The following is a 27991-nucleotide window of genomic DNA, read 5'->3' as shown; positions in this document are numbered from 1 at the left end:
ATTGAAATGTTTTAATGTCTTTGACTTACATGATCTCTGACCATCCAGATACGCTTGGTGTCTTTTCGCCAATAACACAGTGTTGTGTGAATGTTGAGTGGGCGACTTGTAGGTGGTTGATATACAGACCTGTGCGTAGGTGAGGTGTTTGAAGGGAGGTTGTATTAGTGTGACTCGTTTTTCAGGGAAATGTCTGAGTGTAAATAACCGTCGACACAGGATTTTACAGATCTTGAAAATGAAGGATGGGGACAGTTACTTGTGTACGCACATCACGGTTCAATTACACAAGACCGTGCCGCATTATTGATCAGTAAAATATGTTAAGAGCAACTCTGGCCTTCGGCAAACTAAAGCTGATAGTGCAGTGTAATGTTTGGGGGCAGACGACAAGATAATAAACACTGGGAAGCCCAGAGGGAAAAGTAATTGAATGAAGAAGCACGTTGTAATTGTTTTCCATTAATATGTAAATGAATGGTAGGTAGAAGAATCGCAGAAAGTAAATGATGCATAATTAATGTTACTCTAGTTCCAGACCTCATATCGACACAAAAAAGTATGACTAAAAACCAACCATGCTACCAGGATTTTTTTTTGCCCACAGAAAATCGTCTTTTTCATATTTCACACATGCAAAAATCTTTGGAATTGCTTAATTTAAGGAAAAACATTTTGGGAAATTCACTTTTTCTGGTGAGAAGCCGTTGCTGTATCCAGAGGTAACCAAGTTCACCTACTGGTACCTGTAAAGCTCACTCATTCAGATCTTGTTTAAATTTCATTCAAAAACCAAAATTAAACAAACCGCTGGACAGCAGATCTTTTTGTGCTAAGGAATGTTAAGCTAAACACTTGCTAGCCTTATATTAGCGGACAGACGTGAGAGTGACTTCAGTTTTATAACACAACGTTTTTGTTTTTTTTTAATCCACCTGATGAATTTTGCTCCAACATTTTCTTTCATGTTAGCTCCGGTTTGGTCTCCACCAGCTCCCCAGAAAAATGGTAGCTAACTTTGCTGCCTGTTTGCCATTCAGTGCTGGGCAGGTCAGCAGTGTGCCGACCATGCTTCCTGCTGTTACTGGAAGCAGGGTTGATGAGATAAAATAAAATAAAATAAAATAAAATAAATAACATAAATAAAAATAACAAACATAAAAAACAGTAAATATTCTGTAAAAGCAGAACTTTGAAATAAAAGAAGATAAAAAGAATTAGATAAAAATAATAAAAATTATAACAGCTCTCATGGTGTTCATGGTGTTGCTCTCGTCTGACCACATGATGAGTTCACTAAATAGGAAACATGTCGGCTGATCCTCACACTCCTGTTTCCATTGTCCCTCCGCTTCCATTGTTCTGCAGTAGTTACAAGCTGCTGCCTGTTTTTAATCCATTTCTCGTGTATGTGATGGTGTAACAGTGGACACATACAGTATTTGCATTTTAATGATATCCATCTCGTTTCATAAATTTTCATGAGCCCCAGCTTGACAGCCTCACTAAACTAACAACGGACAGAAAAATAAAACCAAGCACACGAAAAAGACATTGCTTGATTAACAAGAAAAATTGAATACTTCTGTTCTTCTGTTTGTGGATTTAACAGTGGAATCTTTATATGTTTTATTAATTTTAACAGTGGGAATTATGAATGTTTAATTTACATAGCAGCCCCATGCATTCATTAGCTGCACACTACTGCTTTTAATGAAGCCCCAGGTGTGCTACATTTACAGTATAGGAGCACAATACGGTGAATTGTTCCTCCTAAACATCTGTGGAATGGCTGCTGTTACTCCTGTGGGAGTAGGCTGTGTGCTGCATCCCCACTGATCACATAGCACATGTACTGTCAATGGATATTGCTTTACTGTCATTCCCAGAGTCGGTTTGGATTTAAAGGTTTATCATCAAAGACCAGCAGTGCCTAACTGTACCTCCCTGTGGATGAGCAGCTGGAGGTTCTGCCAGTGCCTGTACAGTAGTTTCATCTTTAGCGAATGCAGCTTTGTTCTGTACTGCTTTGTTTGATGTGTGTGTGTCTCTATCCTTGGGGACTGAGAGCTGTTCCAGATAGCTTTACACTGGATGTCCATGACAGTACAGTGAGTGAGAGCGTTTCCTCATCATGTGCTGGCAGAACAGAACAGGAGGACAGAATAAGAAAGGGAGGGAAACAGGAAGTTGGCACTGGCTTCTTGGCAGAGTTCTACCTGCATCTGCCACCTGATGCCCCTCTCTCTCCTGGGTTTCCCTCCTTCATTGTGACTCTGCATACCATTTTGTCCATTTTAAATTCCTCTTTGCAGCGTCTTTTATCCAACTCATCTTTTCATTTGTGTTGTGAAAGTTCATCCCACTGAGGCTGAGACGAGGAACGTAACACACAGCTTTCAGCTGCTTCAGAGCTCTTTGTAGTCACTTTGCAGAATCACTCTGTAACTTCCTGAACAGCAAATCTGTGTGTGTGTGTGTGTGTGCGTGCGTGTGCGTGTGTGTGTGTGTAATCCAGCGGGTTTAGGTCCTCAAGGTACAGTGTTGACCCAGAGATGAACTTATGACCCTTTGATGTAATTAGCTCTGTGGTTAGAACTCCAAGGATAGAAGGTGTGTGTGTGTGTGTGTGTGTGTGTGTGTGTGTGTGTGTGTGTGTGTGTGTGTGTGTGTGTGTGTGTGTGCGTGTGTGTGTGTGTGTGTGCGTGCACGCGCTCACATGTGCATTAAGCTCTCTCACATGTATGCTCTAATGCTCCTGATTTCACATTCATCACTGAGCACTCAGTGCTACTTGATCACATGATTAAGTCACACACTCCACTTGGAAATCAGACTCAGTTGAATAATTCAGGCACACACAGCACATGCATGTGAGCCCGAGCTGCAGCTCCAGCTCTGATGTGTGGTACAAACCAAAGCTTTTTACACTCAGAATCTTTTATGTTTTAGAAAGAAATTATGACTTTCTGCTAATTTTACCTCCGTACATTTGAAGTTTCTAATCAAAATATCTTTTTGCTCAAACATCTTGAGCGTCTGTGCACATTTAACAGAATACAAAACAGAATTTTTGGAAACATGCTAAAAGGTAGATGGTCTCTGTCTGTGAACTATAAGTATGAAGCTGGAGTTGAGAGGCAATTAGCATAGCTTAGCTTAAAAGACTGAAAGCAGGGCAAAAGAGTTAGCCTGACTCCATCCAAAGTTCAGAAATGTTAATTAGTGTTAATCAGTGAGCTTCAGGCACTATTTAAGGCCTGAAGCTCACTGATTAACACATCATGTCTCATTTGTTGTGTCCTTCCATAAACAGATGTGTAAAACAGACAGTTACAAGTTGTAATCATTTGTTACCCAGGCTATGTTGAAGTACATAGCTTCCCATAAGACGTGTTGTACATGTTGTTTTACATTTCTTTGTTCTCTCTTCCACACAAACCAAAACCACAACTAGTCCATGAAAATATGACAACAGCAAAAACATAGAAGAAGACAGATGAAGGGAGTGGCGACTTCTCCTCTTCCCCACATGCTTTTCTGTATCCTTGGTTCTTCTTCAATCTTCAAATTGTCCTCCTCATATTAGTTTTTTTTCTCACTTTATCTCATCCATCGCCCCTCTCATTCCATGCCAGTACACAGCTCCTATCTCCAGATGGAGACACCATCTTTTCTGGGCCGATTTTGCTAATGATTCAGAAGTTGGACACAATGGCAGACTTGAGGTTAGACGAGACAAGCTAGTTTTCCAAAAGCTGTTGCTTTAAATGCTTGGACCGCGGAGGACGGCGCTGCGACTGTCGCAGTGTCTATGGTTGGCTCGGTCGTACTGTAGAGCCACAGCGGCAAAACATTCAACCAGCGTCAACTCAGGTGCCATCAGCAAATAACCATTTGCCTTCTGAAGGATGGTAGCTGCCCCCCTTGTTTTGCCACTGCTGCCAAGACTAATGTCGCATTTCTAGTGGAAATGAAGACAGTGGCGGCAGCAGCTGCTCACTGTCTGAAAGTACTGTAAAGGGAAATCGCGTTCGCACCTCCATTGTAGGGAATCACTTACTCAGCAAGTTGCCCCAGAAGCAGATGTTGTCATTTACTTACGTACTCATTTTGAGACAATCACTGGAAATTATTTATGTAAAATAAAACGTACTTTAGAAAGCTTAAGCGGCTCACACTACTTGCCCTGATACAGTACGTTCTTTGGCTCTTTGAGTCTTATTTCTACATCTCTACAACAGACCTGTTATGACCCCTGAATGGCCAGAGTAATGAGAATAAGACCCATGTTGAAAAATACCAGAATTTTACGTTCGACTAGAAATTGCTCCAGTAGAGCTGACGAGTTTAACCACTGAGAGTTTTTCATATAACTTCTAATGCACACACTTGGACACTACACCAGTGTTGTGTTCTTAAGTCAGCGGGTGTTTTGGCTCTTACGGCAGACACCATCGTCAAGGTGACCTGACCATGGTTTGACCAAGCCTCGATCTTCCCTCTCCCGAAGCCAATGGAGGAGCTTTGGGAGGTTCTTATAGCCCTTGCAGGGCACTCTCCTTGGGCCTGGTAACGACCCAGATCTCTCCATCTTCTCTGCTTCCCTCAGACGGGGCTCCTTCAGATTGAAGTCTGCTGTTGGCTCTGGTTGTCTTATCAGTGCATGACATTAACTCAGTGGCTGCTTTCTCCCGCTGCCACTGTGAATGCACGTGAGGTAGTTGTTGATGGCGCCTCTGGATCAGGTCAAATGGCCATTTTCCTTTTCTGGCTGAGGAGCTGCTTAGTCAACTTGAAAGGGTGGACTGAGGGTGATCAAGCCTCAGCCTGTGTCCAAGCAGCACTCTACTGATTGTGTCTTGTATGCTTTTATTTTGTGGGGACAGTGGGGACAAATGTGTCCCCAAATTCACTGATGATGAACGATGGGAAAGCAGCTCTTACACTCACGCACCATAATCAGTGCCGGTTTACTACCAGTGATTTCAAACTTCATTCCCATTGTTTGTTAGAATTGAACTCGTGTTTAGGGCTGAGGAGGCAACAATAGTAGGAGCTGATGGAAATTTGCCACTTTAATAAACCAGAAGAAGGAAAGAAGGCCATATCAGTCCAAACAGCCCCTGCCAGATACCAGACATCTGTTTCTGTACACCTTCAACCCTTCATCTTTCCATCCCCTCCTCTCCCCTTCTCTGCCCACTCCACGCCAGGCGAGAGGATTATGGTTAGGCAGAGTTCACAGACTGCTCATCCCTTTAGCCTTTATCACAGACGCAGTGCTGCTATCACCAGCTGAGCAGCACATCCAGCTGTAAACACTCACAGACACTTCCTGAATGCCACGGCACAGCGCCCATAATCCTCTCTGATTCAGACGAGGCCATAAATCTTGCATTGTATGTTTTTCAACTCCAAGGAAGCTGGAACTGGGAAAGACCAGGGGCCAGAGGGGTTGTGTCAAGTACACCGTCAGTGATGGAAGTGGCCCTGTTTAGCACATAGCACTATAACAATAAAACAATAAAAAAGCCTGGCTGTCCTGCATGGCAGCTACGGTCCATTTGTAGTAACTGGGACAGGGTTTGTGTTAATGAAGTGCCAGTTTTGATGTGTCTGAACGGTTTTGTTCGGGCACCATTGTTTTGTGTTTCTATTCTCATCCTCTCATCGGTCTCAGGTCTCAGCCTCTTTGCATCTGTCAGTCAAAAGTTTATGTCTGGTTCACAGGAGAAGTGTCTGTTACATGTTGATATAATAACATTATTTTGGTTATTATTTCAAAGATGAATGTTTCGTTTGTGCTGATTGCTGTGGCCGCCAGCCAACACTCCAGTCATCACCTTCCAATCAGTCTGTCTCCTTTCCTTTCTCTAACACTGACTCTCTCCCTCCAACCAGAAATGCATGCGGTTCAACCCGGATGCAACGGTCTGGGTTGCCAAGCAGCGGATCCTCTGTACGCTCAATCAGAGCCTGAAAGACGTCCTCAACTATGGGCTTTTCCAGCCAGCTAGCAACGGGAGAGACGGCAAGTTCCTGGACGAAGAGCGCATCCTTCGAGAGTACCCTCAGCCAATCAGCACGAGCGTCCCGTCTTTGGAGGTAAACTGTCGAGCACTTAGATGATTATTTAAATTATCAGGGATGGAATCTCATTTTTTTTAAACATTTAATATTTGTTGTTACATAAACTAAAAAAGGAGACAGGAATATCTCTGTTCTCGTGTAAATCTGCTTTTACGGAGAGATGTGAGCAAAGTTCTTTTTTTTTCATATCACTGTAAATATATATTGTATGTTTTTATAAATTAAGTTGATATTTCCTGTTCTGAGCCTGAAAAATGATCAAGAATCAAAAATAGAAAATCTATTTAAATAAATAAATTATACAAATAAACAGAAATCTTCCATGGTGTGAGAACAACTGTGTATAAACCTTGCAGAGGGACATATTTGCAGCCGTGGAGCTCATAATAATGTTTATAAAATCATTCCCTGTGTAATTACAGGGTATAGTAACCTGCACGTTAAAAAAGGACCTGTTACAGTAATTTGTAACTGAAATGATCCACCTGAAAATTAAAAATATTGGCAAAGCAAATGCAATCACTTCTCTAAGTTAAACAGTCCCATGCGAACACGGCACCTTTCAGAGAAAAGACATGATGCAATTTCACATCTCTCACAGTTTGGAGTAAAGATAGCACCAAAGTAATGAAAGTTGCTGTTAATAAAAAGGACACATCTTAGGCCTGATCCCCTAGTGAGCCTCTTTCCAGAGGAACAATTGCTTTCAAGGTACAAGCAAAGGTATGAAGTAAACAGCCCATGACTGAGAGTTTTGAGGGAAAGGTTATCAGTTCCCAAATGTATACTGTTATTGGAACAGAGATTTAATAGAAGCCTTGCTGGACCCATTGTTTGGCTCTAGACATTTTGGTTTTTTTAATAATTTGTCTTTCACTCAACAGTTCCGCTACAAGAGCAGAGTCTACAGGCAGCCAAATGTGGACGAGAAACAGATCGCCAAACTTCATACAAAGGTACGAATTTTGCCTCGAAACAGAGAAAACTATAAAAATAAAAGTGAATCGTGTATGACCCTTTCTGTGGTTCTGACAACACTGTAAATGATTCCAGCTAGAACTGTAAGCAAACACTGGTTATGCAAATCACGTAGTCAAAGTCATTCCAACTTGATTTTGCCACTCCAACAAACAGCGCACATCATTTCCTGTGTGTGCATCGAATTATCAATGAAACTTTACACTGCACTCTTCGAATGGAACCAGTGAATGGATATTTTAAAAATGCCTTAAAGGGAAAAACATTGAAAATAATCTGTAGAACAGGGAGGATAGAACACACTGTGTCAGGACCTACCTGATAAAAGCTTTCAGAAACCGGCTCAAAGAAGCTGAATCACTCTTTTGTGGTTGGTCAGCTACACTCGATTTCTTCCTCTCTGTTTTGAAACAGTGGGGAACATTGCCAGTATGAGGCAAACTAGCAGGGGAGCTAGCATGAGCAGCTGAACAGACAAAGAAATTGAAGAAAAAGATGTCACAGTACCACCCACCTCCGTCTGACTGTCGACTGGCCTCTGGGAAGTGCAGTGTGAAAACAGCACAGTAATGACTGTTTCACGCCAAAGGTGCTGCCAAAATAAAATAATAAAAACTGGAGAAAAAAAAAAGGGAAGAGCTCTCACAGATTGCATGATCTATTTAGCAGCTTCGCTGGTTGATGTGGGAAAGAGAGTGTTTGTAGACATTTGTTTTCATTCTTGGCAGCTTGGACCGTATGACAGGGGAAGGTTGGTGTAAGGAAACAGCGTACGCTGTAGCTCACCTGTCAGTTTGGACTTACTTGGCACTTCTCTGTTCCTCTGTGATGGCTGAGGGAATATCTGTAGGTTTGGATGCTGCTCAGAGGGAGCCTTTATTCCCCCTGCCAGCTGAACAGCAGGCCCCTCCCTCACTCCATTTCTGTCCCTCCCACATGAATTGAAGTAAATCTCTACAGTAAATTGAAGATTTTTAGCCTCCTCATCGTTGTGTAAGGCTAGCTCTGGGCTGCTGTCCCATAGCTACTGTAATCCTGTCGTGCAGCCAAAGTATAAGTGTCTCTGGCAGCTCTCTGTTACCAGCACACTAGGAAACTGTCTGACAGCTGCTCCAATTCTACAGCCGAATGCAGGAGAGAGAGGACAGGCGAAGAGCAGCAGCGAGAAAGGAAGGAGGATGAAAAAAAAAAAAAACAAGGCTAAAAGGAAAAACATGTTTTATAAATGTGGAGTAGGGAGATGAACACACACGCAAACACTTTTACACTCAGAAGCAATTAGTCAGAAAACATGGCTGTTCTATAACACACACATTTGTTTCTAATATGAAGCCGTTTCTTGCTCATTTCTTGGCCTGACCCAACTTTCTGGAGCTAATCCTGTTTGCCATGCGGTCTGGAGCTCTGTGGTTGGCTGAGGCTCAGACTGACACAGCCAATCAACTGCCAGCCTCTCAACCTGTTTCAGCAGAGAGGGAGAGGGAGACGGAGAGGGAGAGGGGGAAGGCAAGGGCACCATCCTCCAGACTCTGATTCACCAGGCCCACACACACACACACACACACACACACACACACACACACACACACACACACACACACACACACACACACACACACACACACACACACACACAGGGGACATATCAGCTACATTAAATAAAACACTGCATGAAAACAGGGGCCCCGTGCGTGAACCCCTGACATTTCCAGATATTGAACTGGCAGTGACTCATCATGGCACTACTCTGTTTCTGTGGTCACACCTGCTCGGTTTAACTCAGTCAGTTCAAATTATCCTTGGATTATAACGGACTGTCACATCAACATCACAAAATTAAAAAAAATCTTCAGGTAATCAGAGAATTTATCTGTAGAACCAGTAAGTATTAAACAGTTGGGATTTTCTAAGGCAGCTCATTTCCAAGCAGATTCACAGATTCAGGGATTTTGAATGACTTTGATTTTTTTGGATTGAGCCTGATCAGGAATATAATCATTTATATTATTGGCAAAATAAAACCTGATGCCCCGAGAACTGTGCAGCTCTATAAAGCAGGAAGAAACCAAAAATATAACAAGATGTTCTAAATATCATGTCCTGCTCTGCTTTGTCTGATAATCAATATTTAACTTGGGTTTGGATGAAGATCAGGGGCAACATGATCAGGACATCCCTCCCCTTCAGTCTGCTCCCACCCTGCCTTTGTACTCCTCCTTTCTTCCCAGTCTATTCTTTTATGGCTACCCATTGTCTTTTTCTTCTTCTGCTATCTCATTCTTTCCTCATTTTCTCCTCTCCTTCGGGGAGCTGCTCTCTTATCTATTTTTATCTTGCGGCCTGGAAAGAAAGCAGACAGGAACAGAACAGAAAGGAGCAGCCATTCCACTCTGCACAATCTCCACACATCCTGTCTTTCCCCCTTTTGTGCCTCTTGATTTCAGTAGCCCTTTATTCTGCCTTATATTCCTCCATCTTTAACAGCCAGTCTCCCTCAGTTTCACACTGTTTTTCTAACGCTTCCACTTTTCACCGTCAGTTCTGTTTGACCCTCTACGCCTTTAGCTATCTCAACTTCTATTTCAGTCGTTTTTGCATCTCTGAACCTCTATCCTGTCTTTTTCTCTCTCACACCTACAACCATTTGTTCTTTCTTCTCACTGTAATAGCTCTTTCTCTTCTGCGGTTTCACAGGCCAATCTGAGGAAGTTCATGGACCTCATCCAGCATAATCAGGTGGACAAAGTGTCTAAGTTGTTGGAGCGAGGCTTCGATCCCAACTACCACGACAGTGAGACTGGCGGTAAGGCTGCATCCTGCTCACAAGCACAGACACAGAACACTTCAACAACACTGAGAATTTAGATTTAACACAGAATATCAACGGTGCTTTGTAGTTGTAAAAAAAATAAAGAGGACTGGTTTTTTTATGTTTGTGTTGAGTGTGTGTAAAAACCACATGTTCTATTTCCAGACCATATTCATCTCCAAAATATCTGCATTTGCATTAGTAGCAGAGGTTCATCAGAAATACCTTCCCCAGAGAACCATTCTCCAGTCTGACCATCAGTAATCCCAGTTTATGCCGAGCGGTTGGTCCAGTTACGGCTCCTGCAAATGTCCCTCAACACTCTGAAGATAATATTAGCAGCGTGGCCACCGGCTGCTTCCTGTACAGGCTTAGCAGAGCTTCAGGGTGGATTCAGGTGTAGACTTACTTGTACAGTACATGAGAGTTTATTTCAGAACTCAGGCAGTAATTAGTCATAGGATCAGTTCTAGAGGCCTTCATGGTTCCATGTTTTCCATGTGGAAAACCTACCTGAGCTCACTGTACATAGATGCAGCTGTTTAGGAGGCAGATATCTCAAAACATTAGCACATAAACTGACACAATTCTCCTGCTACTAAAAACGTAAATATTAGAAAATGTCCTTTCAGACAATGCTGAGGGCGTCAGTAGCTGCAGCGGTGCTAACGCAGAGATATCTCTCCGGCCTCGGTGCCAAACGTAAAACATTCTGCTGGCTAAAATACCACTGAGGTTCAGAAAGGTACCAAACCGCCAGCTGCTGAGGCGGAGCCTGGTGCCCGCTGGCAGCCGTGAAGGATTGTGTTTGTGCTGAGCATTTTCCAGGTGTGTGCATGTGAGTTGTGTAGCAGATATTCCTGTGTGTTCACTCAGCCTGCTGCACCCCGAGTAAATACACTTACCTGGCTCTGTGTTTTTACACACAACCACACTGGGGTTGGGGTGGAGGTGCAGCCAGTGCCCGGAGTAATGAGCTGTATCCTAATGTCAATGTGCTCTCAACACAGCACACAAATGTTCCATAAACACAAAGTGAGCAGGTGTTTCATGTTACACTGAACTAGGACAACAGTTACACGTCCTCATTGGTCCACTTGGAAGCAGCGCGTCCTGTGTTCAGGGAGACGGCGACTTGGTGAGAATAATAACATGTCCTCTTCAGACACGCACATCCACTCACTTGGACACTTGACTTAATTTGCTCTGGAGCTCATGTTTGCTGCTAACATGAGACTGTGTCGTCAGTTAACAGGAGAGATATCCCCCAGGAGGAATACCAGCATCTTTCTCTACAGTAGCCTCAACACACCAAAAACAAACACTCACAAAACCTTTGGAGTTTAGAGGAAGTGATACAGGAGCTGTGTGACAGAGAACCTCAAACATGTTGTGGTGAACTGGGTAAAGTAGGTTCAGGAAACATGTTTTGACAGTAAATGAGGGAAAATGTAGAAATGTTTTAATCTGGTAAAGTGTTTTAGAAAACTTCCTCTTTGTATTTTGAAAGTGGTGAGAAAAGAAAAAAAAACACCCATTTATAAGGATAAAGTCCCCTGATTGTGTTTGCTCTCTTCACCAGAGCCTGGATCTGGGAGTTTTCCAGCCACAGACATTTAATTTGAAGTGATTACACTGCAGTCCTGCTGCTGACCACAGTCACTGCTCTGTATGAAGGAGTGAAGGGATTGTGCAGCAGCAGTCTCTCACACAGAAATGAAACTCAGTGAAATAATGTTCGACGTTGACTGGACAGAACTTCGGTTCTGTAAATCTGTGTAATTCTTCTATTCAGCCTGATTTCAACAGAAGTGTTGATTTGATTGAATGAAGATTGAGCCGTGGAGGTTTGGCCTTGACCACAACAACAGCAAGCAGACTACAGACAGCACTTTCTGCAAAGGAGCAAAATGTTTTCAAACCACCTTTTAACCCTACAAGTGATGAGTGTTTAAAACACAATAGATAGAATTTCACTAGAATATCCCTTTAATTCGGATTGTTTACCCTGTTTACCCTGTCCACACAGGGTAAACCAGAGCAGTGAGAACAGGAGTCAGGCTTTTAGTTAAAACACTGCAGGGAGTTGGGTATAGAGCTTCCAGAGTGGCTGTATCTCTGTGGCTCTGACAGCCATTCAAGGTTCAGCTGCACTGACACACAGGGGACACTAATAAACCAGGGAGGACTCGTGAAGAGCTGTGTATGAGGAAGCAAACAAAAGAAATCATCCTTTCAGAAGACGGCCCTTTTAGTGTAACTCTGGTTTCCTGGCAGTGATGTGAGAGGGGATTACCTTCACACATTTCAACATAGCTATGGACTTTTACCAGTCATCTAATGCAGCCTGTATTTAAAAGCTTATTACAGTCATTAGCCAACCAGCGCTATTGACTTCACCTGAGTATTGAGGGTGACAATTATGTTTATTTCCGAACATTTAATGAATATGACAGGGTATCTGAGCGGTGCAGGTGCTGGTAACAACAGCCAGTACCGAGCGGACAGAGGCTGGCCAGAAAAACTGGTCTGTTGAGGAAAATAAAGAAGCAGAGGAGAGAGGATTATTAAGCAGAGAATTGAGGTTATCTTAATGGGCTTCGAGAGCTATTAAACAAGCGCCTTATTGCTGAGGGGGAGAGGCATCTCCGCGGGACTTGTTTCTCAGCTCTTCCTAGCTATTGATCTCAGCTGTCCAGGTAAAGCTCTCCATATGATCAACAAAATAAAATGAAAGCACTCCTGTTCCTCCTGCTGCTTGTGTCTGCACACAGTCGGCACAGCTGGAGGAACCAGGGCTCATTTTCAGCCCTTCAGCAGAGGCCACTCCATGCCGTTCACACACACAGCTGAATGTTGCCCAGCTAATCTACCACAACAAACAGGGTGACTTAGTTTTCTGTCGCATCACAGACATAAGGAGAAGGTTTTCACATCAAAACACAAAACACTTAAAATTCTAATGCATGTTTTAGGACAAAGAAACAAATGAATACATCATGCAGGTGCTGGTGGGAACATGCAGCTCAGAAGACGCTGGAACCGTGGCTGTAATTCAGTATAACATGGTGCTGTGTGTTTAATTAGACACTGAACCTGAGTAATTAATGTGAGATGTGCAGGTTTACTGCAGGGTACCAGAAATGCTGCGTACACGTGTGAATGCGTGGCCTGACAGATTAACCAGTGTTCTTTTAGTTTGGCTCCTGTCACTCAGTTTTCCATGGACATTAACTTATTTAGCTCAGTGAGGTAGGCAGGTCTGCCTCACAGCCCACACGCACCGCTATACAGTGATGTCTGTGTGTGTGTGTGTGTGCGTGTGCGTGTGTGTGTGCGTGGGCGTGTGTGTGTGCGTGCATGCATGTGTTTGTGGGTGTGTGGCAGGATCCCCTTCGTTTCATATTAGCCTCAGTCAGCTCATGTTTCCTCGTGAATATTAATGAACCATATCAAATTTCAGCAGCGGCGCTAACAAATCCACTGCTGCTGAACACATGCAGGGGAAACACTGAACCAGGTAAAGGTGAAGCAGGACTGTATCCTCGCCTGCTGGGTGGGGCGAAGCGCTCGGCGCTGTCTCAGGTGGATGAAAATTATCTTATAGAAATACTAATGATTAAGGGGGACATTAATGTGTGCACCAGATTTCATCCACAGAGCAGAGCGTCCTGCAGTTGTAGAGGTAGATATTCAGGCTGGACTAACATGTAACATGGTGGGTTGAGTGACTGACCGACCGACCGACACCGGCGTCCTCATGGCTACAGATTCACTGTGCACAGAAAATGCTGAAGTGTGTTGTTGATGTACACAATCATCCACAGTGCAACGCAGTGAGGATTGGAGGAGCTGCTCCTAACGGGAAGAAAATCATTTAGCAGTTTAGCTTTCACTTTTTGAAGTTCAGTTGGCAGCACCACTTTAAAGTCGCAGTTTAATCGACATCCACTGGCACAACAGTACACTGCAAGAAAATTAGGATTTAGTACATGAGTGAAATTAGGACACATCAGTTGTCTCTCAGTGTCTTGTTTTGATGACCCCATTTAGATTGAAATGTTCAGTCATGTCTTAATTACCTCAAAGTTTTTTTTTATGACTCTAATTAGTTGTGGCAGACAATTGACCTGCCTTTATAAATCAGCGTAACATCAGTGCAAAATGCTGAAAAAAGTCCTGAAAGGAACGAAAGAAAACCTGATGAATACAAGATTAAAAAAGAGAGAGAATGGCCACAAAGGCAGTTAGAGTCATTATGTACATTCAAGTGTTGATACGATTTTGTTTTGCTTTTTCTTCTACGTGCTCGTTCTTTATCAGACATCATTCATTGGAGGCAGGCTACAGCTTCCTCTTCCTCTCCAACCTTATTCGCTTTCACACTTTATTTGCAGCTTTTTATTTGCACTCTGGAACATGCTCTTACTTCTTTATTTCAGCTCATTTTGGCAGGTGAATACAGTGTTATTCAAACATGAATACCCACCACTTAACTACAGTGAAGAGACTAAAAATGAGTCTCTGGCCTCCCTCAAGTGAACCGTGGTGCTGTTTGTCAGAAGTGGGAATGTAATGTAAGCCAACTGCAGGAAACAACCCCAGAATAGATTATTTTATTTTATGAAATACATGATGCATCTGGGAGCCCTGTTTGGAAAATGAGCACAAACTGTAACTTCAACAGATGCTCGTATGTAGCTTCTATAAAGAAGGCAAATAAAAGCAGAAACAAGTGAGTCATGATGAGCTCAGAGTTCTGTACCAACCATAAAACTGAGACGTGAACCCGTCCTGACCTGACAGGAACCTGCCTGGTTCTGACAGGAACCTGCCCGGTTCTGACAGGAACCTGCCCGGTTCTGACAAGAACCTGCCCGGTTCTGACAGGAACCTGACTGGTTCTGACACCTTTGGTGCCTGAAACCTGGAGCTGCTTTTGCTTTATTTCATCCATAACTGACCATTAGCTCACGTTAGCAAGATCATGTCCCATTGCTCTTCCTGCTGCGTGTTACTTAAGACATGACATACATACAGACCGGCACAGTTGTTCCTGGTACTGAACAGGGAACTGAATTCAGATTCTGTGTGTTCTCAGATTCATTTGGTCTCATGTAAAGTACATTTTCTTTGTATAACCCAGAATCACAAAACCTTTATCCTTAGACCCTCAAACTGGATAAAGAAAAACTGATGGACAGACATGTAATAAATGTTGTATGTTGCTGTAACTTTACACTATGGATAAAGAACACTACAGTGTTAGATAAATAGAGTCAAAATCAAGTGTAAGGCATTTCACAGCTCCTCTGAAAGGTTTCTGTAGTGTGGATTGCAGGTGGTCAGTCCTCAGCATTTCTTCAGGCGGAGCCTCCCGGGAGCAGCAGGTGGACTTAATTATACTCATTTACAAGGGGGTGTGGCACCTCCACAGGATAAATGCTGAAGAGTTCCTGTGCTGCATTAAAACTGAAGAAGCTGTTAGAATGAGCAGCAAAACACCCTCAACTTCACAACACGAAAAAACAGGGGATCAGTTTATTCAGACTTAACTGAAATCACTGTTTTTATGCCCGAGATGCCAAAATCCTTCACCTGCATGTTTCAGTGCTGTAATTACACAGTTTGCTCAGTCAACAGACTCCAGATCAGTGTGGCTAGAATATGGAAACACCAGTTAAGCCTGAGGTGAACCTTTCCTGGGACCAGCCTCGTCTGAAGGAGTGATTCCTGTGGCGCTCTTCGTAACTTAGCTGATGTTAATTTAAACCTGCGAGTTTCCAGAAAATGAAAGAAAATATTTTCTTAAAGAAACCTGGCTTTCCTGGTGATGCTGCTTCATGAAATACCCCACAGGTGGGATGTGTGGTTATTAGAGTTCTACGTCTTGTGACTTAACAAGATTTCTAAGCGCCGTACGAAGGGAACTGAACTTGCTGGAGGTTGTTGAAGACGTTTCACTTCTTCTTCTCCGGATGAGAGATGAAACGTCTTCAAGAACCTCAAGCAAGTTCAGTTCCCTTTGTAAAGCACTTAGAAAAACCATGACCTGGATGACTGAGGATGTTCACAGACAGACTTAACAAGATGTAGTTCACCTGCAAATGGAAAACATGATGTTAAACAAAGCAAACAGAAAAATGTAAGCAGAGTTTTCCCAGGTGGCTTGTAGAAAGGAAAACAAACTGCGCCATCACATCCTCAGTATCGGTCCCTTGAGTCGTGGGCCCCACTGCTGTGTTTGTGCTTGAGATAATTCAAATCACTGTACTAGTAGTGGGATGTTTATGAGCCTGTGAAGACACATCAGAAACAAATAAAACTCCTTTTTATAAAGTATTAAAAGATAAATCTGCTGTTGGAGAGTTTTTAATCTGCTGGGCATGTTTCTTCTTCTATACCTGTTCTCCATTACAGAAACATGCAGTATTAAATTCATCAATTGTTTTTCTAGAGAGCCCGCTGACGTTTGCAGCACACCTGGACAATGTGGTGGAGTTGATCAAGGTGCTGAAGAATGGAGGAGCTCACCTGGACTTCAGGGCCAAAGACGGCATGACTGCCCTCCACAAAGCTGCAAGGTCCAAGAACCAGGTCACGCTCACGGTAAAGGAACACGGCTAATTTTATCCTGCTCTTCCTGTTAATCTGTCCACTCCTGCTTATCTGTGCATCACAGGTTCTCTTTGCAACACAAGCAACATCAGGTTTTTGTCATCCGTGCAGACCTGTCATTTAACAGCGTGATGATGAGGGGATGACACTTTGGACTGTTCTAGAGAAAGAAGGCTAAAGATGAGAGGAGGGGTCGAGGGGCTGAGACAGACTTTTAGCAGCTGTTGTATTTGTGTCGGATGTCGTTTGTCCTTTATGACACTTGTAACGTTTGTTTTATGAAGAACTTTTGAAATGAGGTTAATTATAATGAAGTTATTATTGTAATTCCTCCATTAAAGAGATCATTTTTATGATAACTCACAAACCTGTATTAATAATGGCTTCAAACTTGATGAACCACCTTGCTTAATAAAACATACATCCCTGAAATAAACCCCCCCCACCACACACACACACGCACACACACACCCACACACACCTGTTGTCCCTCCTCAGACCCTGCTGGAGTTGGGAGCCTCTCCGGACTACAAGGACAGCCGTGGTCTGACTCCCCTGTATCACAGCGTGGTGGTGGGTGGAGACCCAGGCTGCTGTGAGCTGCTGCTGAACCACCACGCTTCTGTCTGCTGTCAGGACGAGAACGGCTGGCACGAGGTTCATCAGGTAACACACACACACACACACACACACCGCAACATTCACCAGCTACACACACACACAAGCACAGAGAGGTTTTTGGCTGTGAGGTTAGTTGGAACAGCTTGTGTTGGGAAAGCATTACAAAAGCACACACAGACGCACACACAGACGCACACACAGCCTTCCGCGGCTGTGGGCAACTGTCTTGGCAGCTGTTACCCGCTGAAGTAGATAAAGCCATTTAAAGAGAGCCACCCTGCAGCAGTGACAAACTATGAGTGTCTGCACACACCGTTGTGTGTGTGTGTGTGTGTGTGTTCAGGCCATCAGCTTTATCACATTGCTTATATATCTCTCTCCCTGTCCAGTTGCAAAATCTCTGCCTTCCCCCCTCGGTCCCGTTTCAGACACGATAACAATCCGCTGTCAGGACAGAGAGCTGCAGAGTGGCTGCTGCTGGTTCAGAGTTCACGGTTGTGTTTAGTCAGTGGTCACATCCTTCTCTTCCAACACTAATTTACACAACATGGAAATAACACCCACAGTCATAAAAGTACTGTAGAAATATTACATCATTAATAACCTCTCGTTGTTCTGTGTTATCACAGCTCCCTCCCGTCTCCTCTGGGTAAAATCACTTTTACTTGTTTTCCCACTAAATCCAGTGGTACTGCTTATTACAGACATCTGAATTTTACTACTATAAATAAATAATTGCAGCCAGCGCTAAACAGTTTCTCAATGAAATTACAGTTTTCAACAACAATCCTGATAATATTTAAGCTCAAGTCATTTATCATGAAGCAACAGTGAGTGTATGCAGCCGTGCTCGTACCTCTGTGAGGATTTCAGGTGATCATCTGACCTGTGAACACAGTTTTATCCAGTTCAGCCGCAGACTGAGATTAATTTGTCTAAATATTAAACATCAAATGAAGAAATGTATAGGGCGACATTAATGCTTAATAGATCCTGAACCATAATTTGCAGTTGAATGGTTTTAATGTATGAATGAAATGAGAATTCAACATCTCAACAGAACAAAATGAGAGTAGATTGTCTCTGATTTAAAGAGAGTCCTCTCTGTCCTTTTACAGCAGCTGTGACAGGTGTAAAGGATCAGTCACACACACACTCACACACACACACAGAACCAGCTGAGGTGACATTAATGTAACATTAAAAACAGACCTGAAAAGTCGAGACCTGAAAAGTCGAGAGCATTCAGAGACATTCAGCCTAATGCTTTTCCTCGCTGTGCAACTGCTCAGTCCCACTGCTCATCTGATGACCAAACATTCTCACTGTAAACTGCTTTGGTTGATAAGCAGCCATTTCAGTTATTGTCCTTCCTTTATAAACCTCTCAGTGTCTGAAATAAGATACAGTGTAAATAGGCCATTTCAAAATAATCCCCCCTTGTGCTAAACATCTCAGTGGCATCTGTCACCATAACCCCAAACATTAATGCCGTTTACAGAGAAAATTGGGCCATAAAGGCAATGACTGTGAGCCCAGCCTCGCTTTCTAATTATCTTTTACACTTTTTTTGCAGTTGTGCATTATATCGTGTTTTGACTTGCACACGTTATCAGATTATTTTTAAGCTTTCCTTCTGTACACACTCATCTTTCCTTCCATCTTTTGATGATAGGGTTCAAACTGAGGCTGCAGCTGCTTGATGTTATCTCCTCTGCATCACACTGACATCTAGTGTTAAAGGCCTCTCACTGCAACTGCTGTCCTCTGGTGGAGGTGTCAAAGGCTTTATTTGACGGTGAACTACTTTGTTTCTCTCTCTCTGGTTGTGTGTGTGTGTGTGTGCGTGCGTGCGTGTGTGCGTGCGTGTGTGCGTGCGTGCGTCCATGTTGTGTGTGTGTGTGTGTGTGCAGGCTTGCCGTCATGGCCATGTGCAGCACCTGGAGCATCTGCTGTTCTATGGAGCAGACATGAGTGCCCAGAATGCCTCGGGAAACACTGCTCTACACATCTGTGCCCTATACAACCAGGTGAGCGTCGGGGGGTGGGGTCTGTCATTGGCACAGATGTGTGTGCATGTGTGTGTGTGTGTGAAATCGGTTTTGTATGTAATGTGAATGACATCACATACCCCTGTTGTGCTGACCGGGTAATATCAGGTCTCTCTGTCAGATCTGTCTTAAAAAGCAGGACAGATGTGGAGCGTCGTACTTCACTGATGAACAGTTAAAGCAGCAGGAACTGATTCTGGAGAAAGATTGTTCATATTTGAACTCAGCAGCAAAACAAACAGACCCCTCCCTACTGTGCTTCCTCAGAAGCTCCGCCCTCTACATCCATGGATGCATGTTACCATGGCAATGACACAATGGTTGAATCCAGAGCATCTTTCTAAGACGTGAAGTGGATTCTCTTTCTCATAGCTGAACTTCATCAGGCGAACACAGCATCCAAAACTCAGACTAAGTTGGAATCACAGTCAAACAGGATAAGATCACGCCGACCTATCGGCTCTGTGAAACACAGTAAACCTGATGTTTTACACACCTGAGAATCTGAAACAGAGAAACGTCCACATCCGTCTGTCCACTGTTGGACAGCCTCACCGACCTTAACGCAGCGGCTAATCTAGAATTCTTCTTCACACTCGTTTCTTGGGTTTAGATTCACATTTACCCTGTTTTCCAATAATTCCTGTTTCATAATGCCTGTTCTCTGTTTTCATTCTGCAGGGTCTTTGTTCCTTTTTCCCATGGGGGGAATTATTTGCAGTTCTCTCTGCATGTTATGTATCATACTCATGTATTTGAGCAACTTGGTGTATCCCCAAGAGTGCAACCTAACAGCCTATTCACAGCATGGTCTTCTGTGGGATTCGTTGATGATAAGAAAATATAGAATAACTTCAGCCTTATCTCTTTACTGAATGTGCACAGAATAGTTGAACCATCTCAAAGACCACTTCACTTCAGCCTGTCAGTATAACCCTCGAGCTAAAGGTCAGCACTAGCCTCTAACCCTTGTTTGTACAGTCAGTCATCTGGGAGCATTTATCACGCTGCCCGTGGAGCATGGACAGTTTAGCAGAGAATTCTAACTTCGGTGTATTTGAATCTTTTAAGAAAGATAATTCTGTTTCTGTAGCAGAGGAGCTCTTGAACTTTAAGAGATGATTTCAACACCATTTTCTGTGTGTTGGTTTTTTAAAATGTTGTGGAGAAGGTTGGAGGTGTGGAATGCTGCACTGGGGTCAGAGGTGCATCGTCAGGAGAGGCAAATAAAGCTAATGTTTCTGCCCCCGAAGGGGTAAAGGGGGCCCCAGTCTCTGCTCATGTTGGCACATTTTGCAATGACAACTAAACCTCCCATAAAGGCTGTACAATTCCCTGCCAGTGCCCAACCTGACTGACTGACTGACTGACATCTGTCACCAAACCCGACAATGTGTTAGTCTACAGCAATAAACTCACCGGCTCCTACTGAAGATGTAAATCTTTAAAAAACTGTTCCCATATATGTAGTTTCATTTCTGAAAAATGAAGTGAAACAGCCGGGCACTGCCATTTTTAGCAAATGTTACTCAAACAGTAGGAAATTCTTCGTTTGTTGGGGGACTATTTTCAGCAGTGGATGAATACATATTTGGCACACTAATGAGTATTTGGAGGCAGCAGGGTGGTTTATGTGGGACTGAGTCAAAAATAACCTACAGTGAATGCGTTCATGTCACTACACGGTGAAACAGTGAGGATCACTGGTGTGTTTTAATGGTTTTTAGAAGCAGTGGAGCTCAGAGGGATCAGCTGTATCAGGCTGTGACACACACTCAGTACCTGTCAGTGCGACACATTCATGGTCAGTTTTCATTGGATCTGTTGACAATAAGAAAAATATATTGTGTGACCATCTGTATTCTGAAATCAGGCAATTACCAAAGTCAGAATTCAGTATGACCGGACTCACTGTTTAAGGCTGGATGGCTGAAGCAGTGAAGATGGTGATAGTGATGGCTGCATCTGTGAAACAGAGGGGGTTGATGTTATTAGGCTGTTATACTGTACATCATGAATATTCATGAATTCTCACTTCTCCTTGATAGAGAGAGTACTCTGAACAGATTCCAGTGCAGGATGTTGCATAAAAACATAAAAAACTAAAAACTTCTGGTGTGAATATGTGACAGTCCTCCTCTGTGCTTTAACTGTTGTCGGCTGAGTGATCTACAGTCGCTAACACAACATGAAATGCACAAGGAAAATCCATTTGAAGCCAAGGTTTCCCCGGTGTCCAAGCTGCTATGTCCTGGATTGTCCTCAGCACCATGGACATCAGAGTTTCTGTTTCTGTCCTGCTCTTCTAATTCTCTCCTGAAGGCAAAAATTCTCCTGCTTCAATTCATAGCTCTGAAATATGTCACACGTTTCTGTGTTCAAGGCGTCATTAGAAATGTAGGGGAAAAAAAAAACAGGTTGTGGGATTGCCACACTCCAGATGGAAACGTCCAGGAGTAAAAATAACACACTTATGCATGTCTTAAAATAAGATGTTAAAGGTTTAACCGCAGATATTTGTAATTCGAACAACACTGTACAGATTATGGTTGTGTATCAGTGTCTGTTTGAGACTCAGAGCGATTTTTCAACTCTCAATAGCTTATTGTGGATCTAAAAAAAGTATTTATATTCATGTGTGTGTGCGCGGTACATGCGTGGTTGAGCACTTTGTGGGCGATTTGTGCAGTAGATTCAAACCCCTCAGCACTCTCCATCTCTCTGTTCTCTCTCTCTCTCTCTCTCTATCTCTATCTCTCTCGCTCTCACTCCCCCTTTCTCTTTGAGTGGAGCAATAGATACACACTTAACAGCGAGTGAAGCTCCATTCCTGAAATAGGTAGTAGATGTTCTGTTGTCTTTGCTCATATCCTTGTATCAGTGCTGGGATGTGACCAGTTCCTGCTCTGCTGACTTCTTTTGCTTTTGGGAAATTCTGCTAATGTCACTGGAAGCTAATCGTCCTTTCTCCTGAGCAAAGTAGGAGAATTGAAGGATTTCAGTGTTGTTGTAGACGTTTCTCAGCTTTGTTTTAATCATTTTTCTCTTTTTCCCCCCGCAGGATAACTGTGCCAGAGTGCTGCTTGTTCGTGGAGCTGACAAAGAAGTGAAAAACTACAACAGCCAGAGTCCATTTCAGGTAGAGTCAAAAAAATAAAAGCAGCACTCACATTCACTACCGTTTGCATGTGAACGATTGGAGTAGATTAATTTCAGCTTTCATTGGAGGGAAAACATTTTTAGTAGCAACACATTTTCTTCGGCTCATTTGTTACCATGGCAACAGAGCAAAATGGACAAGGTCAGTTGTAACCAGGGACTGCAAATGTCTGTCTTTCTGGCCAACATTAGGTTTGTTTCAGTCAAACAGTATTTAGAGGAGAACCAGGAGTGAGCATCAAACCTCAGCAGTGTGTGTGTTTAGTCATCTAGCTTCTTGTCCTTGAGCGGACGTCACTACACATTCAGAACGCTGTGTCTTATCTGGTCAGTGTCCACTCTGAGGGACTCAAAGCTGAAAAATGGCTCCGGCTGCATTTCTGAATTTGTCCAACTTTTCCTGAAAGAGTCTAATTTAAGGTGAACATGTAGAACGCTGGTAATCCTTCGATTAACTGAAGAGGAGGCGTGGAAATCAACTTTCACCTGACAATAGGAATAGATCAAATTGCATGTGTGTATAATTCTATGAGCTGGCGTTACATCCATCTGCGTGTGCACTTGTGTGTTTGTGTTTGTCATGGTTGAAGTGTGTATGCTTCAGCAGCACATCCATCCATCTCAGGGAAAAAACCCCAGCAGTGCTGAGAGCTTCCTCGCTGCCGCGATTGACTCATAACCTACGCCTGAGTTACAAAAGAGCCTTATTCAGGCAGGCGTTTATGAAAGGCAGTCCCACGGGGTCCTCAACTGTCCTCCACATCCACTCCAGTGAAGCGCTTCATTAGTTAGAGCGCTTCATAAAGGGAGTGAGCCCGGGCCGAATGGAGATCACATCAGGGTGTTAGTCAGAGTTTGAGCGTTCAGCTGCGGTGGAAGGTTTGCAGCCGTGGCCTAGATTCAGCTGACGTTTCCACGCTGATGTTAACCTGCAGCTTCATTTCTCTCTGCACTGGAAAAACCAGGAGCAGTAACATGATCACACAGGGAGTGATAATCCAGTGGAGTGTTTGTGTTTGCATCTCTCTTTAAGTTTACTCACAGTGTGGATGTAAAGTCTGAACAGTGATAGTGTGAAGTTAACTCCTGCTGCTGTCTGGTACAGGTCTGCAGTTTGCTGGTAGATATGACATTTACGTGGTTTTTCACATCTCTGTACAAAAGATCATACAGTCTCTGTGTTTCTGGTTGTTTGTGGTGTTGCAGTCATGTGTCTCATCCCTCCACATCCAGCAGATCTGTCATTTTTTGAACAACCCTGTGTTAAAAACAGTACAAGCGGGCGTGTTGGTGGGGGCGTGTAGGTCCAGGCACCACTGAGACAAGAAATATGATCCACAAAGTCCTGAGCAATGGATTAACTGAGTCTGAAGCTGTGTAAGACGCCTCAACGCAGCACTTTTCATGACTATAGAAACAGTCTCATGGTTTCAGCTCTTATTAGTTGTTGTTGTAGTTGCCAGGTAAACAGTAGGTGATTGGCCAGCACAGGTGACAGACAGGTTCGACTTTTTTGCCAGATCAGTGTCACACAGTTGGAGAATCCGTTCTGGAGAGTCTTTAATTTGTCCCAGCTGTACGTGTCAGTCTGCACATGAACACAAAACAACCATAGACTCATCAAAGTGACGCTGTGTTCAATGTTATGCAAGAAGTCACACAAATCTCTTCAGTCCAGAACTGAATTTAGATTTTTATCACATGTTGCTTTAAAGCTTTAGCGAAGTGCAGAAGCACAAAGCAGAATTATTTTTCATCCTTTTAAACCAGTTAAAAGAGACATCAGGTTTTGGTGTAACAGTCTCTCAGAAATAAAGAGCCGGAGCTGCTCCCTGCAGCCAACATTTTGTACCAACTTTCAACAAACATACAGAGAGAAATCTGTTGTAAGAGAGACACAAACAGCAGTTCCTCCCCTGACAGAAGCCTCAACAGCAGAACAACAAGCAGCCACTAGACAGGCTGTGGACTCTCACTTGTTTTCGAGTGGAAAAACTCGCTCTCTTGCTCTTACTATCTTTATCACTGTTGCACTCTCCACCTACACATGAAGCCAAGAGCTGAATCCAACAAGTTTGTGCCTGTTCTCTGAGTGGTCGGCATTCTGGGAAATGTAGGAAATCAGAAGCTGAAGTAGAAGTGGGCAAAGGAAAGAAGGATCAGTGCTTCGAAAGCATCGAGTACAACACGTTCATAACGTGCTATAAGTTTCACAAACTTACTTAAAGAGCAAGAGTGCATAACAGAATGGATTTTTGTACACTGCATGGACAAAAGTATGTGGACACCATCCTCATCTGCGATTGTTAAACTTCTCAGTCCAAAAACCATGAGCATTAATCTTTAACCTTCTGGGAAGGTGTTTTACACGATGCTGGAACTGGGCTGCAGAGACGTGCTCCAGTTGGTGTGGTCCAGCAGTGATGCTGGGCAATAAGGCCTGGCTCTCAGCTGGATAGGCCTGAGTTCAGGGGATATCAGTTGGAAGAAAAATACCACTGTGTGCTTCGCTGTCACATTGAGACATTAAGATTTTTAAACTAAGGGATGAAGGCCACCCAGACCAGAGGTGGACAGTGGTGTCCACATGCAACTGGACATTTTGTGAGTCAGTGTTTTATAGTGTTTTTGGAGGATTTGGGAGCGTTTGTGTTGGAAATCTGAGTCGTGTCTAAATCGGCAGGGAGGATACACGTGTTGTTTTAAATCGGATTGGTTGTTGTTTTACTATACAGCTAAAAATATATGGAGCAGTGTTCAGTCCAAGGCGTCTGCCGCAGGTCTCATTATGCTCATGAGGAATCCCTTTGTATAGATGTGCTCCTCTGTAAGTGGAAGCGTCTCTGCAGAGAGGGGTCACTCTGCGTGCCTGTCAGCTCAGCAGAGGAAACTGCTTCCAAACACCATCATTAGAGGCCAAATTAAAAACTGGAAAGTACAAATGTTAATAAACAGCGTTTGCCGCTGCTGAATGAGCCACGCTTACGCTGTGCTGTTGCGTGTGCTCTTAATTAGGACAGTGTGTGGGCGTGCGGCCGTGCCATTTGATAATATCATGTCAGTTTAGTGTCTGAATGTGTATTTGTGTGAGTACCACAGCTTAGCCTGATAACCATTGTTGCATACAACAAAAGGAAAAGAATTTGAGCAGAGCTAAAGCACAGAAAACTCCCTTCATCCTCTCCGACCCTATTCTCTGGATAGAGGGTTTTCAAAGAGATAAAAATTCATTTTCTTTATTTAACCATCCCCTCCAACAATTGGTCACGTCCTCTCCACTTCCTCCAACTCTTCTCCGCTCTTTCTGTCTCCTCACACAGTTTTTGCGTCTCTCCAATCTAACCTCTGCGCTCTTCTAAGCTTTTCATCCTCTACAATACCTGATTTCATTTACCTTTCTTCCTTTCTCTCAGTTTTTATCTCCACATTCTTTATTTCTCTCCTGCACTTTCTCCCATACCATTCTTCTAATCTAATTCCCCTCTGCTCTCCTCATTACAGTCATTGCTTTCCACTTCCTTCCTCCCCCTTTATATCCTGCCCTCTTTGCCCCCACACATTGTCTTGTTCTTCCCATCGCCCTTGGCACATACAGTAAGTCAGACATGATTTCCCCATCTGCTTCTCCTTCTGCCTTATTATTCAGAGCCACGTGTGGCGATTCACAGCCACCAGTGACATGTCATATCGTGCAGTGTGCTGGAGTGTTGTCATATGAAGTGTTGAAATATTTCAGAAGCCCATGTCATCAGGACACTTCAGCCAAAGCATTATTAGACAATTTGTCTTGTAATTTTTTTCAGTGTTAAAATGATCTGTGAATGCTGATGGAGTCGATTTTAACCGGGATCAGCTTAAACCTCCAATGAGAAGCTGACGTTTCGTGTCATAGCAACAATTGCTGAGAACAGCAACCCGAGAGATGTAAGCAGGGAACCCCCCCCCCCCCCCCCCCCCCCCCGTTCCCAGACCCTCAGTGGGAATTGTTAGCAGCTGCAGCATTTGAAACTAACAGAAAATAAATTAGTAGAATTCATTTTGTGCAAGTTAAATTCTATGACTTCCATCATCCGGCTCTTATCAATATTATCAATTTTATATTAACAGTAAATCAAATGTGTGTAATGTGAAAGACGTCGTCGATTTGATGAATCTACTGAGATTTATCACAGATTCTCCATTTCCCCTCAGCTCTAACTCTGTGGTTCTAACTCTGTGGTTCCGTCTCAGAGCTCTCATCGAGCAGCAGGGTTAGGGTCAGGGGGCACAGAACAGAACCTGCCCAGCACCAAACAGCTAACAGGCCACGTTAGCCACCAGCTGGTGAACACAGTGGTCCTCTCCTGGTTCTGATCTGGCAGACTTGTTGCTTCTGCTGATGTTCCACTTGGCTGCAAACGGCTCACAAACGCCGCTCCACCTCCTTCCCATCCCCCCCCGGTTACTTCTGTGCTATACACAACCATGTGTCTCCATGGCAACCAGGGGAGCGCAGGAAAAAAATCGATGTGGGGGCGGTGATGGTGGTGATGGCAGTAGCGGTGGTGATGGTGGGTGGCTGAATGGTAATGAGGGAAAAATTGTGACTGCGTTTCCCGTTGCTTATTGGTTACCTGGTTTCTAATCACACTCCATCAATTAAAATAAAACTTGGCAGCGCCCACTGTTGCTCTGTGTAATCTCTGCCTTGGATCAGCTTCACAAAAACCACCGCCTGCGTAGCTTAACTCTTGTTTCCTCTGAGCATCTAGAATAAACAGTGCTGTTGGGCCACTGCGAAACTGGTGGTGATGAGAAATCAAATGATACAGCAGGATCTGGTGATGAGCATCCGCTTCCGCTGCAGCCGAAGGTCTGTTCTTCAGTGAACTCCTCATCCCAGCAGCACCGGGACTGTCAGTGACTTCATCTGGGGCTCATTGCTTCCTGTCCACTGCTGCTTAGTGAGACATACAAAAGGTTTTATGAAGCTTGGATGTTCTTATAGTGAAGGAAACGGCCATCAGTCACACATCAAAAAACTTCTGAGGTTGTCGATGGACATCAGGCTGCTGACGTCTCACTCTGTGTCTCAGACTTTTCACGTTAAAACCTGAACAACACTGACATTTAAGCATCAGGGAGAGTCTGAGGAAAGATGCAGACATGCTGGAATACCCTTAAAACATTAAAGAAAAACAGTTTATTATAACATGGCATTGTAGCCAGTGAAATAATGAGGGATTATTTCTGTCTGACCTTTAGTTCAACTTCCAAATAAAGTAGTTTAGATAATCTGGATCAGCTGTTGGCTGCTTCCATCTTCTTCTTCTTATTATTTATTTTCCTCCAGTGAAAGTATGTGTGCAGCAAAAACCGTAAGACTTCATGACATGGTCCCAGATTCCCCCCACTACTCAGGCCCCAAAGCATGAGGTACTGCACCCATAGGTGGCGCTGTAATAATCAGCTTTGGATTTTGGCTCATATCTCAGGAACAGTGTGTCCCTGAGCCAAATTCTTTCTGCAAATATCTTTTTTCACTGACGCATTAAGAGAAAAACTAATGAAAGATAATGAACACGGCTGCTTGAGATGACCACAGTCAGCTTTACTCGTTTTAGAAAACTGTTTCCCAAGCCACCGTTTCTTATCTCGTCTGACCCCAGTGACTGGACTGACC

At 43.5% G+C, this 27991-nt stretch overlaps 1 protein-coding gene across 1 annotated transcript in view; it reads left to right on the top strand.

Annotated features, from left to right (window-relative positions):
* The window catches only part of LOC121184311 (SH3 and multiple ankyrin repeat domains protein 2-like), a 149420-nt gene that overhangs the window by 38372 nt on the left and 83057 nt on the right, over nucleotides 1-27991 (top strand). The window contains exons 3-9 of the mRNA XM_041041920.1: nucleotides 5905-6108; nucleotides 6978-7049; nucleotides 9766-9874; nucleotides 16338-16489; nucleotides 16997-17164; nucleotides 19033-19149; nucleotides 22232-22309. Of these exons, the coding sequence (XP_040897854.1) occupies nucleotides 5905-6108; nucleotides 6978-7049; nucleotides 9766-9874; nucleotides 16338-16489; nucleotides 16997-17164; nucleotides 19033-19149; nucleotides 22232-22309 (900 nt within the window). The remainder of the gene's footprint in view (nucleotides 1-5904; nucleotides 6109-6977; nucleotides 7050-9765; nucleotides 9875-16337; nucleotides 16490-16996; nucleotides 17165-19032; nucleotides 19150-22231; nucleotides 22310-27991) is intronic.

This window comes from Toxotes jaculatrix, chromosome 1 (genome assembly GCF_017976425.1).
Source record: "Toxotes jaculatrix isolate fToxJac2 chromosome 1, fToxJac2.pri, whole genome shotgun sequence".
NCBI classification, from domain to species: Eukaryota; Metazoa; Chordata; class Actinopteri; family Toxotidae; genus Toxotes; species Toxotes jaculatrix.
Note: the sequence above shows the minus strand (reverse complement) of the source record. Positions and strands in the feature narration are given on the sequence as shown.